This window comes from Babylonia areolata, chromosome 13 (genome assembly GCF_041734735.1).
Source record: "Babylonia areolata isolate BAREFJ2019XMU chromosome 13, ASM4173473v1, whole genome shotgun sequence".
Lineage (NCBI taxonomy): Eukaryota > Metazoa > Mollusca > Gastropoda > Neogastropoda > Buccinidae > Babylonia > Babylonia areolata.
This window is the reverse complement of record NC_134888.1, coordinates 17,840,247-17,858,154: the sequence shown is the minus strand read 5'-3', so window position 1 is coordinate 17,858,154 and position 17,908 is coordinate 17,840,247. Positions and strand designations below refer to the sequence as shown.

At 39.2% G+C, this 17,908-nt stretch overlaps 1 protein-coding gene across 1 annotated transcript in view; it reads left to right on the top strand.

The window, feature by feature from the left end:
- The window catches only part of LOC143289114 (serine/threonine-protein kinase PAK 2-like), a 38,309-nt gene that overhangs the window by 5,800 nt on the left and 14,601 nt on the right, over window positions 1-17,908 (top strand). Inside the window, exons 4-11 of the mRNA XM_076597976.1 lie at window positions 1,177-1,253; window positions 9,471-9,577; window positions 10,814-10,973; window positions 11,384-11,445; window positions 12,427-12,531; window positions 13,773-13,948; window positions 15,258-15,444; window positions 16,654-16,746. Coding sequence (XP_076454091.1) covers window positions 1,177-1,253; window positions 9,471-9,577; window positions 10,814-10,973; window positions 11,384-11,445; window positions 12,427-12,531; window positions 13,773-13,948; window positions 15,258-15,444; window positions 16,654-16,746 — 967 coding nt within the window. The remainder of the gene's footprint in view (window positions 1-1,176; window positions 1,254-9,470; window positions 9,578-10,813; window positions 10,974-11,383; window positions 11,446-12,426; window positions 12,532-13,772; window positions 13,949-15,257; window positions 15,445-16,653; window positions 16,747-17,908) is intronic.

Genomic DNA, 17,908 nt, shown 5'->3' with positions numbered 1-17,908 from the left:
CTTTCAAGTTCAAACTTTCAGTGTGCATATTTGATTTTGTGCATGTGTAAAATAGAGGAGATACATGGTCTATAAGCTGATTGTCACATGAGTTTCATTGCAACCTCCTTTTTATCCAACAAAAAAGAGGGGAAGTGGAGGAGGGGCTGGGGAGTGTGGGTGTTGGGAAGACCCAGAACATAGGGAAATGAAGTGAAAAGGTTATGAATTAGATGTAAAATTGCATAATTTTGAAGGTGAAATTAGAGGTAGTTGAAAACAATGGCTATAAAGTATAATACAGATTGATAGTTCTACCCATTCAGTGATTTACTTTTAATTTATGATGCTCCACAAATCATTGATATGAAGCTAAACATATTGCTGTTTGTTGAGAACAGTATTGTTGAATGGTTGTTTATTTTGTGAAAATTGCGTTGAAATGAAAGAAGTATTTCAAATTTCCAAATGCTATTTAGTTTGTGGATTATGATTGTTTCTCAGTGTAAGCATTTGTTAGGTATATCTATATGTGTGAGTGATGTGTCATTTTTTTGTATCAAGCATGTTTACTCAAAGTCAGACTCAGAGTGAGATGTGAGAAAATGTTTAACATGTTAATTTTAAAATTAATAAAGTATGATTCTGAGTAATAGGAATGGCCATGTCAGTGTTTAATGCATGTCTTTCAAAGAGTTTCATCTTGAAGTTTACTTAGTTGGATGTTTTTTCACTGTACAGCTTCATGCAAAGTTCATGAATTACATAATTCATGGGAAATATTGGGGAATAGGGGTGTGGGTATCATTGCCTTTTATTATGGTCCAGAATGTGACACTCTAGTCTTTTAACTTGAAGTCTTTTCACTTCAACTCTGAAGTTATTCAGGATTTTAATGATATGACAATGAGAACATGAACACTTGCTCCACACCAAAAAGGCAGTGACAGGCTTTTGTCTTTTAGACATTGTTGTAAAATATGTATGATAAAATAAATCTTAGTGAATGTTCTAATACAGTGTATGCTTAATTCTGCTGCTTGTGTGTCAGTTGAATATTGAACTTAAAAAAGTAGTTTTATACATTGCAAGAATATGTGTACAAAAATGTATTTATTATGTGTACAAAAAAAACTATGAACTTATATTATTTACAAAATTATTAATTTTGATTGTCATAATTTGCTTTGATTGTAGAGAATCTTCACTATCACAAGAACACAAACCGTTGCCTCGTGAACCAGATGAGAGGAAGAAAGGAAAAGCTCCGAAAGGTGAATTGTTCTCTCTCTCTCTCTCTCTCTCTCTCTCTCTCTCTCTCTCTCTCTCTCTCTCTCTCTCTCTTTCTCCAGTCCCTCCCTCTCTCTGTCTCTCACTCACTCTCTTTCTCTCTCTTTCCCCATGCTCCCTTTCTCCCTCCCTCTCTTTGTCACAGCATGTACACTCCCATCTCTCTTTGTTTCATGTTCTTTGTTTTCCTAATGATTTATCTTTTTTGGTTTGTTTATGTTTTTGATATATGATATATTATATGCATACAGTTTTTTTGGTTTCCTGTGCATGTGTATGATGTGTATTCCATGGGAGACAGTTCCAGTTTGTGTGTGTGTGTGTGTGTGTGTGTGTGTGTGTGTGTGTGTGTGTGTGTGTTACTGTTTGTGTGTGTTATTCTGTTACTGTTTGCGTGCATCTTTCTGTGTGCATGCATTCTGTGTCTTTGTGCATGCTCTGTATGCATACATAGTGTTACATATGAATACAAATGTGTCAGCAGTGCAACTGCAAGTGTTCATGTATGATTACTGCTGGATGTTTTTAACTACCCTCTTGTGCTGCTTCATGTGCACAGTGTGTTCAGTGTAAACCACATCTTTCACACAGTAAAACCTGGTGGTATGATCACACTGTTAGTTGTTGTTTTTTTCCAGAAGGGACCACAAACAAGCTATGAAAGTCTTGGATATTCATATACACTCTGTGTGTGTGTGTGTGTGTGTGTGTGTGTGTGTGTGCGTTTGTGTGTGTGTGATATACTTGTATTGTTTAAGTTATTTAGACAAATTGTTCAGGTCAATGAGTTTAGAACATTATGAGCTTGTCTTAAGAATTTTGTGTATGTGTGTTTGTGTGTTAATTTCTTTGGAGACAGAATTGTGCATGCGCTTTCCTTCACATATGTGGTGCATGTAGTGTGTTTGTGTGTGTGTGCTTGTATAAAATTTATGTCAGTGTCCATATATTTGTGTGTGTGGGGGGGGGGTAGATAATGTTTTGCATTGAAAAGGAATAAGCGTATACATTATATATATAATCATATGCAATGTATCTTTTATCTTTCTTTCTTTTTTTTGCCTTTGAATAGTTCGATGAACTGAAAAACGTAACAAAAAGAAAACAATGAAAACAGAACAGTTAACTAGATACTACTAGTGTACTGATTTGTTAGAAACAAATCTGACAGAAGAAGTGCAGTGTGAGCAGATACAGGATGTTACTGTGCATGACTGTGTGTTGAAATCTCTTGGCAGAATTGAACTCACATTCACAATGTGTAACATGCCTGTTTTTCTTTTTCGTTTCCTGCTGGTCTCATTTCCTTTTTTATTCATATTTGAAATATTGTGTGCCTGTATTTGGATGAATGCACAAGCCTTTGATTTTAACCCTTTCACCGCCAGTCAATTTAGAGTGCGAAATTCCCTTGTGCTCTAAACCTAGAAAATATAGTGTCAAACAACAGCTTGGGACTCCCCATGCGATGTGTAGAAAATATTATGTCCTGTCCTACCACTGAACATTAAAAGCAGTAGGTTCATGGATAACAGACCCGTGATCTGGTCACCCTTCAGTGACATGGGTGCGAATTTGGCAGTGAAAGGGTTAAGATGTGCTGTCAGTGTTTTGGGGCATACATGTACAGTATACATATCAAGTGTGTGGGTAGACGGTTTATTGTGAATATAAAGTTTTACACACACATCAGAGTCGTAAAAAGGAAGACACAGGCATACGGACAGGAAAAGATGGGGGAAGAATAAAAGGAGGAAAGGAAAGATATATTCAGAATCACAGTGCATCTTTTCCTTGCTTTATTTCTCTCATTCTTTTGTTGTCTCGGTCTTTCCTTCTTTCTTTCTTTTTTTTTTTTTTTTTTTTTTTTTTTTTTTTCCTTGCGTGTGTGTGTTTTTGTTGGTGGTGGTGGTGGTGTTGTTCGTTTTCTCTCAGATTACCTTGGTTTTTATTTAATGAAGAAAAAAAATCTTTCTATAACTTCATCAAAGTATGATCTAAGATTTTGAATAGTAATAGCTCAATGGTGATATTTTGATATTTCCAGTGATGCAGCATGACTCACTTTTAGTTTTACTTGTTTAAAAAAAAAAAAAAAAAAAAGTGAGAGAGGTGCCACTGTCAGACCGTGCAGTGGTGTTGGTGTGTAATAATGTTTGGAGCCACAAATGCCAGGCTGGCAAATTGGTGCAGGCTCACACATTGTTGGGCAAAAGCGCCTGCTGTGTAGGCCATGTCCAGTCTGTTGTCATTTTTCATTTTTTATAGTCATTTATTTGATTTGTTTATTTTTTTTATAAAGAGGTTTGTGTTTGAACTTTACAGTGTTGATGTAAACTGCATCATCTGAGTTCCTTTCCCAGTTTCGTGGTATATTTCAGATTGTTCATGTGTGTAACATGTGTACCAAAATGTCACCGGATAGTGTACTGATATTTAGGCTTGTGGTGTGTTTATGTGTTTATATATATCTGTGCGTGCATACACATCTTTTTTTCTTTTTTTTTTCTTTTTCTTTTAATATTGGATTGCCGCTGAATTGAAATAGGGCAGTCTAGGTGCATTTAAGAAAAGTAAAACTCGCTGAAAGCATTTCATGCGATTACACTTACAGCACAGTGTAAGTTGTCATAATGATATTGTACTGTCTTTGAAACTGGTTAGTTTGTATGTCCTGACACATTATTATTGTTCTTTTTTTATGTTTTTTTTTATTGTGAGGTTTCTGTTTTCACTATTTTAACATGATACTAGTCAAGCCTCAGTCAAGAGAAAACAGTTATAAACTTAAGAGTGGATTTACTTTAGACTGAATTTGATTTATGCATCTTATTGATTAATTTTAACTATTTGTTTACAAATTAAGGACGGTTTATGTCTTATTGATCCATGAAAGAAATATAATGTTCTTTTCTCATGGTTAAGTATGGTAAATGTGGAAGACTAAAAAGAAAAAACCCAAACCCAACTGAAAAGAATTGTGCTAGGTGTGTATTGAATAGCAAGTAGGGGACACATGTTGTTTTTGTATCAAAATGTAAATCATTGTTTTGACTGGTTGCAAAGGAGGGAGGGGACGGTGAAACCGAAAGAAAAGAGATCTTGAATATTTCTGATTATTGAAGTAAAACATTTTATGGGCTATAACTAGTATTGGGCAATCCTTTTTTTTCCTCAGCTTTGACCTGCTTGTCTTTCAGTTTGGTGCACCTAATAATGCATGGTTAAAATCTGTCAAACACTATCACGAATTGTATCAAGGTTGGCCTCATAAACCATTACTGGCAGAAGAATGACATTTGCGGCAGTGACAATGAATGAAACCTTCCAATGAATCAGAATAAAGACTTTTTTTTTCAGAGTGTCAGTAGATCATGTCAGCCTGGTAATATATCTGCTATATATCTCAGATATATTGAGAAACAGATCCCTTGCAATGGGTTTGTGACAGTAATAAGTTTATAACGCACATTAGTTTGAAAATTATCTCAAGCACTGAAGCAGGCAGTTCTCCGCAATATAGTAAACAGTATTTAACATGAACAAAAAGAGATGAACAGGATTCCCAGTGCACCATTGAAGCCATGGAGGCGAGCAGTGTCTGGTCGTGTGTGTGGGAAGAAATTATTGGTGGTGGGGCGTGGAGGGATGATGAGTCAGTGGTGATGCTGGTTGACTGACTGGCAGTTTGTCATCCTGTGGAGTGATTCCTTCCTTCCTTATTCATGGCTGGCCCTCGCTGCCACCATTCTGCTGTTGTGGCCCATTTTCCTGTCTGTTGAGGTTTAGAGTTTTGACAAGTTTGAGCAGCAGTTCTCATCAAGGGTTTCTCACTTTTCCAATCACATTCAGGCTAGGGAATTTTCCGCGGATCCGCGATTTTCCATGGTTGAAATTTCATTTTCCTATTAAAAAAAAATTTTCCGCTGAAAAAAACAAACAAAACAAAACATAGAAACGGTTGTTTTCATTTAGCACCAGTGGTTATTCCTCTTAGCAGGGCTCATCAAACGGCAGGTATCACTCATTTTCAGTGGTCAGCAATGTTTTTTTTACGGAATTAGCGCATGGCGTGAGATACTTGCTTCTTTATGTCCTCACTTGTAAATTGTAGATCAAAGAGGTTCGCATGCTGACAACAGACCTGCCATACCTTCTATTCTCAGTGGTATTTATTTTGCTTGACTGCACTTGAGTCTGCTTTTTCACTTGTCGATTAAAAAAAATTAAAAACTATAAAAGAGAGAGAGAAAGAAAATGAAGGCCGTTTTGCAATCCCTGCTATAACAGCCTTGACTGCAATAATCTCTGGCCCATCTCTGATCTGTGTTCAAAAGAAACTTTTTGTGAAACATTATAATCTATATGTAATTAAAATCGGAGTGTGAAATGTGTCATTTTGATCAAGCCGAGAGATTAAATTCTCATTTTAACAGGGGGTGTGGGGGTGTTGGAAAATCACATGCTCTGCTTGGGAGAGTAGACCTCCCATTGACATGCTCACACACACACGCACACACACACGCACACATGCACACACACACACGCACGCCAACACACCTGATGCGCGCACACACCCATACACACTGATATTAACATCACTTGCATACACGCACTGACAGTGACAGATGACCCCCACTCACCCCCAACGCTCAGACACACACACATGCAGGTACACAGGTGCATACATACACACAGATATAATAAGAATATAATGATATATATCTGTGTGTGTGTGTGTGTTACAATAAAAACTGTACACACACTGTCCGCTCATGAAATTTATTCTTTTAGAAGTCTTATCGTCAAATTTTCACTCCAATGGGCTTCCTCAGAAAGCTGTGAAACACAAGTGAAACAAGGTTTAATGCTGATCTTAGAACAACCTCCCTCTCATTCATCTTATTTGATTTTTCTAATCTTTATTTGATAAACATATTTAATAAACTATTTATTGTAAAGCAGGAGATGGGCAAATCTCACCTCACCCCCACCCCACTTTCCCTTCATTCTATTTTAGTATTTATCCTCTTGATTCTCTCAGCTTCCTCCCTCTCCCACCCCTCCCCTTCCTTGACTTGTTGCGCTGTTATGGTGGTCATTACTGTTATGATGTTTATTACTGTGATCATGTTAATTACTGTTACAGTGTTCATTGCTGTTATGGTGTTAATTACCGTGATCATGTTCATTACTGTTATGGTGTTCATTGCTGTTTTAGTGTTCATTGCGGTTTTCATTGCTACTATAGTGTTCATTGCTGTTATAATGTTCATTGCTGTTATTGTGTTCATTTCTGTTGTGTTCATTGTTGTTTCGGTGTTCATTGTTGTCATAGTGTTCATTGCTGTTACCGTGTACTTGATGTTTATCACTGTCATAGTGTTCATCACTGTTACAGTGTTTAGTGTTGTTATAGTGCTCATTTTTGTTATAGTATTCATTGCTGTTATTGTGTTCATTCTGTTGATGTATTCATTACTGTTATCTGCTTATGTTCATTGCTGTTATAGCGTTCATTGCTCATTGCTGTTATCGTGCTATGGTATCATGCTCGTAGTGCTGTAAAAGTGTTCATTGCTGTTATTGTGTTCTTGATGTTCATTGCTGTAATACTAATAGTGTTCATTGCTGTTATGGTGTTCATTGCTGTTATATTGTTCATTGCTGTTACAGTGTTCTCTGTGTTCATTGTATGGTGTTCATCGCTGTTATATTGTTTAGTGCTGTAATGGTGTTCATTGTTGTTATACTGTGTACTTATGGTGTTCATTGCTGCATTGTGTTGCCCTTGAACCAATGAAATATGCTTGAACCAAACTTTCTTTACTAATTTGCTGTTCACTTGTCAGCCATTCATTCAGAAGGCCCAGATAATGATAACTGCCAGAGCGACAAACAGCTTCGCATTTTCCCTCGTCAAAGAATACCGCTGTGCCATCCAGTTATTCATGTAACCGTTGTTTCATCTCGGAAATGTTCAAGGTTAGAGATGTATATCTTTGCCTTTTTCGGCAGTGAATTCATATTAACTACTTCTAGGGTTCGGAACAGGAAGGAGGGGCCCAGTTCTCTCTTTCCTCTGTTTGATTTTCCCAATCGAGGTCGGGTACCCATTCACACCTGTGTGGAGTGAGGAAAATCGGAGTAAAGGACACAACACCATGCCGAAACGGGGCGTTCCTAGGAGGGAAAGAGGGGAGAGAAAAATTATGAACAGAGTTAAGTAACAACACTGGACATTTTTGTTCCTTGGGATTGAACTGAAACATTTTTACTCTGGTGCTTTGCCTGCCCATCCTCTTACTGGGCTCTCCACATTGGAGGGTATTTGTGTGTAAGCAGGAAAAAAAGGCAATTTTTAAATAGTGTTTTTTAAAGAAACAACATGAGTATTATACATATATTGTAGCATACATTTAGACTGTATATAAATGGCCCAAATTGTTTTCAAATTTTTCTTTTTAAAAAAATCAATATTATCAGCCAGGAAAAGGCCTCCTAATGCTTAAAGAATTGACAAAAACCAATTGCTGCCAGAGGTCTTCATTGTCCCTGCACCCCACCAGGGCTGAGGCGGCTCCTGGACCCCAGCATTGTTTCCAGCGGTTTTTATTTCTTCAACTGTTCCCCAGCCTGCACATTCTATTTCTCTCTTCCCCCCCCCATTTCAGTTTGCTTCCTTTTGTTGTTTTGTTGTTGTTTTTCGTTTTTTTTGTTGTTTTTTTTGTTATGAGTAGATCACTAGATATCAAGAAAATATTACTCTGACCTTGACAGTGTTTCAATCTAACTCAGTAGCTGCACTCTTTTTTCTTTTTTTTCTTTTTTTTTGATATTTCCTTATTTCTGTTTTCTGCAACTACTTCCCCCCTCCCACCCCCTCTCCTTTTTTCCCCTGGTTTTGCATTGAAATGTGTCAAGAAAATATTGCTATAATAGTATAAACAATACTGTTTTGATAGATCAGTAGCTGAAGTCTTTATTTAAAAAAAAAAAAAAAAAGAAGAAGAAGAAGGGGTGTTGGGGTAAATACAAAGTTGATAGGATTGACGTTACTGCATCTGACTCCTGAGAATTGCATGTGCTGGCAGTTTGGTCACTATAGGAGCAGTGGAATCAAAGTGTGTGACAAAGTGGCATAGGCTTACCTAGATGTCTGGCACATGATTAGTAATTGCCTTACTTTGTCATTTCGATTTCTGATCACTGGCATTTTTGAAAATGTTTACAGTGGGCATATAACCATATTTTTATGTGTGTAGGATTTCCTGTTCATTGGCATTAAAGTAATCTAAAGCAAGTAAAGAATAGACAGTAAACTTCCTTTGTGCAGAGATGGCAGGAAAACGTCCTCTTTTTTTGTCTTTTCTTTTCTTTTTTCTAAATCAGCTTCAAGCCTTTGGCTGTGGATCTTAAATTGACGTGAGGTGTTGAAAGTGTGAGTGCTTCATCAGAAAAGCGGATGTGTATGGGAGGTTTAGCAAAAGTAGAATGCCAGGCAGTTGGCTTAGTTTGGCCACTGCCTTCAGGCGATCAAGTGCTGAGAAGAAAAAAGATGACAGAAAACATGGTGAGATTTCCCTTCTCTCTCAATCTCTCTGTCTCTCTCTCTGTCTCTGTCTCTCTCTCTGTCTGTCTTCTCTCTCTCTCTCTCTCTCTCTCTCCACAGGTCCCCTTTTTAGAAGATTTATTTAAGACTTCTGAATCCAATCTATTTTGCTGATTTGTTCATGAGTGATTGGGTTTAGGCGGGAATTTATTCCTTTCTGATGGATGTAAGTGTTGATATGTTGGTGGGTTTAATAGATTTTGTTGTTGTTTTTGTGTGTTTGTGTATATCTGTATGCATGAAAACATGCATGTATAATGTGAATGTGTACAAATATGTAATTGTCTACAAACATCTGTGTGCATGTACGAGGGCTAAATGAAAATTATGTGTGTTTAACAGATGCAAGTACATGCTTTCATGTGTGTTTTTGAACAGCATCCACACATTTATACTCCGAGTACATATTTATGTGTGTGCATCTGTGTGTGTAAATGGGCATACATGTACGCCCACCTGTGGCATACATACATGATTTTGGTGTTAATCATAATGTTTTGTGAATATATTGTTAGCTACTTTAATGGTATTTTTGTAACAGACTGGTGACTGAGATGGTTTTGACACTGTCCGCCTGTGACTGTTTCAGGAAGCAAAACGGTGAAGCTGACCAGTGACAAACCTGTTATATCCCCACCCTCCAACTTTGAGCACACTGTGCACGTGGGATTTGACCCTCTCACTGGAGAGTTCACGGTATTGTTACTGTTATTGTGTTGTTACTGTCAGCTTGTTCATTCATTTTGTCTGACATCACTATGGCGAAAAAGTCATTAGATGAAGGACGCATTCATTTCTTGTTCATAGGAAGAGGATGACAGAGTAGCTGAAGCCACGGTTTTTCTTTCTAAAGTTCTCTAGTCAGTGTGGTAGGAAGTTCTTCAGTTGTTGTTTGTAGTTTTTATTATTAGATTAAGGAGAGAAAAAAGGATTGTCTCAAGTAAGAAGTAGAAAGTATGTGAGTTTTAGGCTCAGCAGTTCTCTTAAGGACACTGTGAAAGCAAGACAGCAGTAAAACAAATAATGCATGTGTCACATGGCTTTTAGTTTATCTTTTCCTTTGCTTTGGACAACAGTTTCTGGAAATTCAGTGTACTTCAGTTCAGCAGGACCTATTCTTGGTAATTTTTAACCATTTGGCCCTGATCAGCACTGATACTTATTAGGATTTTAGGGCTACATGTTGGGGCTTTAGGTCAGGGTGAGTACTTAGTAGTTAGATTCCATCTGTTGATTTTTTTTTCTCCCATTTTCCATCCTAGGATTATTTTATTTTGCATGGGTTTCTTTTATTTATTTACTTCATTACTGGAGGAAGGTGGCAGAATGGTTAAGACGCTTTTCTGCCAATGCAGAGTGTCCATGAGGGTCTGGGTTCAAATCCTACCCTTATCCTTTCTCCCAAGGTTGCCTGGAAACTCAAACTGAAGTCTAGTCATTTGGATGAGACAGTAAACTGAAGTCCTGTGTGCAGCCTGCACTTGGGGCCCTGAAAAAGAACGCATGGCAATGAGTGTTGTCCTCTGGCAAAACTTTGAAGCAGAATTCTACTCTGATAAGTACAAAAATATACGCATGCACTCAAGGCCTAAGTGCGTTGGGTTATGCTGCTGGTCAGGCTGGTGTAGCATATATGGATTGGTGCAAATGCAGTGACGCCTCCTTTAGAAATTGAAATTGAAAGTGAAACTGAATTTATTATTTTATGCTGTTTTCTTCAAAATACTAAGCAGTGATCAGTGGACAACAAACTTATGGCAGCTGTCCTATTTCCTGAAAAAGGTTTGTCTTTTTTTTTCAAAACACTGTGTGTTGAGATACGTGATATCTGATGATACTGTGTTGTGATACAGTATGCCATTTGTTTATACATCAAAAGATGTATGTGTTGAGATCTATAGTATGATTCTGATGACAATGTTTTTTTAACAGGGTATGCCAGAATCATGGGCACGACTGCTGCAGTCTGCCAACATCTCCAAAATGGAGCAGAAACAGAACCCCCAGGCAGTGTTGGATGTCCTGAACTACTACGACACCTCGTCCAAAGAGCGGCGAGAATCCAAGTACATGATCAACATCAAACCCTCTAGTAAGGCCTAGTAGGGTTTTTTTTTGTGTGCGTGTGGGGGGGGGGGGGGGGCGGGGGGGGGTTAGTGGAGATGATGGTTGTTGGTGGAAAGCAATGGAAATGACAGGTTTTGAGAGATGCATGTTTGTTTTTCAGCATCGAGACCTGAATAGGTACCTGGATTCACAGTCATACTAGTGAACATGCAAACACATGCGCACGCATTCTTACACATGCATGCATGCACACACCCTCCCCCCCTCTCTCTCTCTCTCTCTCTCTCTCTTAAGTAGATGTACATGTAAGATTCTTAATTGTTTTGTTTTTAATGATATAGAAATTGATGGGAACAGGGAAAGTATGGAACAGGTCCTGCGGTTTGTCAACATGCCATGTCAGTAAACTTTTTTTTTTCTGTCTTTTGTCTCCAGGTGCAAATTCCTCAAAATCAAACTTATCAGACAAAATGTCGGCATTGGTAATTATCAATCAGGTAAGTTTCTATCTATTTCTTAAATGTCAGTATTGTTTCATATTTTCCAGAAATGTTTTTTCCCAATAAATAAATTTTGTGGACAAGACTTTCATGAAGCAGATTTCTGATTATCAAAAGGTGGTGATAAGGAGAAAGAAAGTAATATACATGTGGAGTGATGGCCTAGAGGTAACGCGTCCGCCTAGGAAGCGAGAGAATCTGAGCACGCTGGTTCGAATCATGGCTCAGCCGCCGATATTTTCTCCCCCTCCACTAGACCTTGAGTGGTGGTCTGGACGCTAGTCATTCGGATGAGACGATAAACCAAGGTCCTGTGTGCAGCATGTACTTAGCGCATGTAAAAGAACTCACGGCAACAAAAGGGTTGTTCCAGGCAAAATTCTGTAGAAAAATCCACATTGATAGGAAAAACAAATAAAAGTGCACGCAGGAAAAAATACAAAAGAATGGGTGGCACTGTAGTGTAGCGACGCGCTCTTCCTGGGGAGAGCAGCCCGAATTTCACACAGAGAAATTTGTTGTGATAAAATGAAAGACAAATACAAATACAAATATACTGTAAGATTCGTTACATTCCTACATGTGATATACGGAAAGATCCTTCAGATATTACTGAACACAGTTTTGTTTTCTCCTTGATCTGTTTACTCCTGTTACCATTCAAAAGTTTAATATACTGTGATGACAGGATAGAAGCAATATAAAAGTGAGAAAACGAAACAGCATGTGGTTAGTTTCTTCATCTGAATTAGTTCTCTTTTTTATGTCATCCTCTCAGTTATTCTGCCTATGTATGTGTCCTGTTCCCTGCCTTAGCTCTGTGTGTGTTGGGGGTAGAGGGGGGAGGAGGTAAAGGGGGGAGGGGGGGTGAGTGTGTGGATGTGGACATGTTTGTGAGTGTGTGTGTGTGTGAATGAGAGTGTTTGCGTGTGTGTGCTTTGGGTGGTACGTGTCACACATGGATGCCTGGTGTTGCAGAGCAAGCCAGAACAGAATGCAGTGGCTGCCTCAGGGGATGGGGAGGAGGATGATGAACCCCCACCCCCTCCCATTGCCGCCAGGCCCGACAAAACCAAATCCATTGTGAGTCAGGGGATCAAGTAGATCAAGTAGTGCGGAATGCACTCATGCTCGGGTTGTCATGATCACTTATTTTATTGGGGTGCTTCATCCCTATGAATCATGGATATTGTTCAGACCATGTGTAGTTGTTGGATCGTCCATAGAAAATACCCTGATAGTCTTCATGGAAGTGAAAGGGTCGGTAAAGAATGACTGTTCTGAGTTACGTGAGAATCAGAAGCAAAGAATGGAGACTTGCAATGTCTTGATACATGGTGGCATTCTTCAACATCTTCCGCATTCAGGGGTTTTATTGTTTTGTTTCTCATAGAGGTTAATGCAGTCATAGAAGTCTGGAACAGTTTTTGAAAAAGGAGAGGGCTATTTCCAGGGGTGGAAAAATCTTAGGAAAAAATGTATTTTGCCCTTCAGGGCTTGGAAATTTTTATGAAACCCTTGTCCAGTACCATGTAACAAAGAGCCTGATGCTTTTTTTTTTTTTTAATGCATAATAGCTAAAAGCAGAAAGTGGTAAACATTAAAAATCAGTTCTTGGGTATCTGCTGATCTCTTTTGTCAGCTGTGTAGCAGATGAATTCTTTATTCAGTTTGGCTTTGAAAATTTGAAGCCTGGGTTGGAAAGGGTCTTGGAAAAGAATGGAAATTTGTTATTTTTGCATATGTGGGAACCCTGGTAATGTGATGTTTTGCCTTTGGAATATATATGTATGATTGTTCATGCATGCTCCATGATTGCAAAAATGCAACCCCCTCTTTGCACACATCTGTGTGTGAATGTTTACACATGTTCACATGATGGCAGGTACATAACTATACATGCTTGTGTCTCCTATTGTCACACATACACAATCACATACACCTTGCACCTCTTCCCCACTTGAATGTCACTGACAAACACTACATGCTACAACAGACTTGAGTACGCCTACAAAAATGGAAGGGGAAAAAAAAAAGACTTCTGTTTTTGTTTTTTTTAATTGTTTTCACAACAGTTACACTTTGTTTTGTTTGTTTGTGTCATAGTATACTGACTGAAGCAGACATGGATGATTTGACTTGTGGAGAAGCATTAAGGAAGAGAATGAATGAATGAACACAGATGCTGTGACGCATGAATCAGCAATAGTGAAACCTAACAGTTGATGTTTTGATTTTACTTCTTTGTTGTTGTTTTTTTTAATTTTATGAATGTATGATTCATTTAGACTGAAAAATGACTGATATTCCATTCTTTGTTCCAGTACACAAAGCCCATTGAACAAGAGGAAAAGACAGGGGATGGGACGACGGACAACAAGACAGAAAAACCAAAGAAGAAGAAGATGACTGACGAGGAGATAATGGAAAAACTACGCACTATTGTTTCTATAGGTGACCCCAATCGGAAATACACCAAGATGGAGAAAATAGGTCAAGGGTAAGTGGTGTTCAGCATTGTTGCATGCATTTTTTTTGCTTTGTTTTGTTTTTTCATTTGGATGGAACAGTGAGGGGAAGAAAAACAAAAACAAGGGAATGTGCCGTATGTTTTTCACACTTAAATCTTGACAGGGAAAACACACACAAACACACATACACACTCTCTCTTTTACCTTCACTTGCATACATGTAGACACCCCCAACCCCACCTGGTGTGGACGCATACAGATCTGTTCGGACACAGATGCAAGTACACAGACACATGCATGTAATCTCCAACCCTGTCTTGTCCCAAGGGCAGTTCATCACTTTACACAACTTTGATGGTGATTGATGACAGTGCTTTTGTGTGCTGATATTTTGTCAGTGGATATTGTGTGTATGCACTTCATCGCTGTTGTCAGTCAAATGTTATTTCGATCTAGGATCTGAGTTTGTGTATGCTTTCCAGTTAATAAAAACAACAACTGAAGTAAATTAAAATGAAAACCTGCAGAACAATAACAGCAATGATTCCTGCAAAGTTCTTGAGGTTGCAAGCAACAATTTTTTTTTGGGGGGGGAGGGGGGGGGGGTGTTGGCTTCAGGGGGGTGTTGCCCTCCAAACACACTAACAAGGCATTGCCCCAGCATACTTGCTGCAGTACGCTTTATTTTTCGTCAGTCCCTTTCACATCCCTGTACATAAAAACATGAATTCACAGCCAGACACTTCAATCATCTCAACACCCTTGACAGGGCCTCAGAGATATGTTCATTACACCAGAGGTGGAGGTGGGGCAAGAGACACATATGTAGCTATACATGAATGCATAGGTGGACACTTCAGTCATCTCCACTCCCTTACTGGGCCTTAGGGATAGCGTTGTGTTTTTTTTGGTGAGACTACAACCTCCAATATTTTCCAAGTTTATTTTCTAGGGTCCTTCACCCTCCTGTTTTTGTCCCTTTTCTTTCTTTTTTTTTTTCTTCTTTCTTTTTTTATATATTTTTTCCTTTTAAAAAATTTTTTTTACATCTTTAATTGCATGAAAAATACAGCAAAAAATAAAAAAAAAAGCAAAAACAAAGTTACTTATCAGGTGTGCAACATCGGTCAAAATTATCTTTGTTTTTTTTGTTGTTGTTTTTTTCAGTTGGACAATTTTCAATAATTTCAGTGTTTGATGGGTATGGGTGTTTACCAATGTCTGCTGTATGTTGTTAGGGATAGTGTTCATCATGCTAGAGATCGCAGTGGGGCGGAAGACACATGCATAGATACACAGCTAGACATTTCATTCATCTCCCACACCACCCCCTGACAGGGCCTCAGGGACGGTGTTCATTGCGCTGGAGGTGGCGACTGGGAGGGAGGTGGCCATCAAGACAATGAACTTGTCCCAGCAGCCCAAAAAGGAGCTGATCATCAACGAGATCCTGGTGATGCGGGAAAACCAGAACCCCAACATTGTCAACTACCTGGACAGCTACCTGGTTGGGGAGGAGCTGTGGGTGAGTGGATAGGGGGTGGGGGTGTTGAGGGGGCTATGGGGGGAGGGGGAGCAGTGGAAGGAGAGGAACAGAGATTGGTGGAGCGAGTGTCTGTGTGAATGTGATGGGGGAAAACCAGAACCTCAACATCGTCAGCTACCTGGACAGCTACCTGGTCGGGGAGGTGGTGTGGGTGAGTGGATAGGAAGGGGGTTGAGGCTGGGGGTGGGGTGGGGGGGGGGGAGTGGTGGAAGGGGAGGAACAGAGATTGGTGGAGCAAGTGTATTTGTGAATATGATATGGGGGGGGGGGGGAAGCAGAACCCCAACATCGTCAAGTATCTGGACAGTTACCTAGTTGCGGAGGAGTTACGGATGAGTGGACTGGTATGGAGAGTGGGGAATGGAAGGAGAAGGGCTCGTGTTGGGTGGGCAGGCATGGGGGAGCAGATGTCTGTGTGATTGTAATGGGGGGAAACCAGAACTCTATCATTGTCAGCTACCAAGACAGCTGTCTGGTTACAGAGGAGGTGTGGGAGGTGAAAGGGGGGGAGGTGGTGGGTGTGGGTAGGGGCAGGTTTTGGGTGTGTGTAGGAGAATGAGGGGGTGGGAGTAGAGCAGTGTCTGTGGGATTTCATGATGACTGACAAATTCTGTAGTTTTTTATATTCAGTGAGAGCTGAAACATGTCTTGAGTTTTTCCTTGCTCATGTGTGTTTTTCACTCACTCCCTCTTTCAGTCACTAGCTGTGTATATATTTGGGAGTATGGTTATGTGTGAGGGTGTGTGTGTGTGTGTGTGTGTTAGCTACTACATGGTGTTGGTCTCCACGGAAATAAACATGATAAACATTCTGACAATTAACAGACTGTTTAAGAAGGGGAGAATAAACAAAATCGAAACAAACGAAGAGGCAAACATTCTGACTTGATACTAATCACTGTTTTGACTGGCGTTTGGCTGGCCTTATTTATGAAATGAAATGCCCTGCTGTGTAAGATTTGACAGTTGTACATGTAACACCAGCACATATTTGTTCGTTCTAATATTAGAGCTTGTCATTAGGTTCAAGTTTTATTTTACATTTGTGAGAAGGTGCAATTCATTTTATATTCAAAACACATTCAGACATTGTACTTGAAATGCCATAATTTCCATGTATTACATTTTCATTGTTGTTTTTTTGCTGCTTTTTTTTTTATTGTTCTTTTTGCTGATTGTGTTTGACAGGTGGTGATGGAGTTCTTGGCAGGTGGTTCCCTCACTGATGTTGTCACGGAAACCTGCATGGATGAGGGGCAGATAGCGGCGGTGTGTCGAGAGGTAAAGTCATATCTTTTTATTGGATTTTGTATTATATTTCTCTGTGTGAAATTCAGGCTGGACATTACCACAGTGCAGCACCTTTTTTTCTGTCTGCAAGTGTATTTGTTTTACTTTCAGAGTGGATTTTTCTGCAAGGATAATCTGTTTGCTGCCATGGGTAAGAATGTGCACAGAGTGTGTGCATGCTGCATACAGGACCAAGGTTTATTGTCTCATCTGAATGACTGACCACTACAGTCCTCCACTCATTTGATTGTTTGAACGAAGGCATGCCTCATTGATGCTGTTCACATCCAGGAATCCATTTACTTTTTTTTTTTAAAACCTCGTCTTTTCCGATTAAAGCATGTGCATTACTACTTGGAGGTTTCTGTGTTTCTGGTAACGTCCCAGAAAGAGTATTACAGCTGCATATATATTGTTGAAAGGATGAAGGAAAAACTGGTCATGCACATAAATTTTTGTCCATTCCTTGGTGGGAGTGAAGAAGACAAAGTAGATGTTACAGGTGTTGCGTTTGTGTGTTGCTGGCATTTTTTGTGACTGGGTATATGTAAAGTGAGGACATGTACCATGCACATAGACATGTGATTTGACAGTCCGTCCTTGTTGACCAAATTGTGAAGATCTTATATGCTGAACAAAAGAAGTTAAGGACCACTTCTGCATTTTTACGTTAAAGAAAATCAAAATATAAAATGATTGAATGAAATATGACCATAATGAACAGAGTTTTCATCATTATCTCTGAATGGTTATATTTCATTCAGTCACTTCATAATTCTGTTTTGTTAAACATCGGAATGATTGAAGATTGTCCATAACATCATTTTTGTCCAGTTTTGTCCTGCGATATATAGACATTGACAGACGAACATGGAATCACAGGTATACAAACACATGCACGCACATCATGAAACAAGCACACACGTGCACATACCATAGCTTTCCTCATGACATTACTTTTGAGAATCAGACCAACTTGACCAGCCACAGAAATCTAAACCAATAGTACATGACGTTCAAAACTAGACAAGCCAGCCAGCCACTGTGGCAAAGTGGTCAGCGTTGTGGGCTTAAACTGGAAGAATGTGGGTTTGATCCCCATCAGAGGTGGGTCTTTTGTCCCATGGCTGGCTCCTACCCACAGCTGAGCATG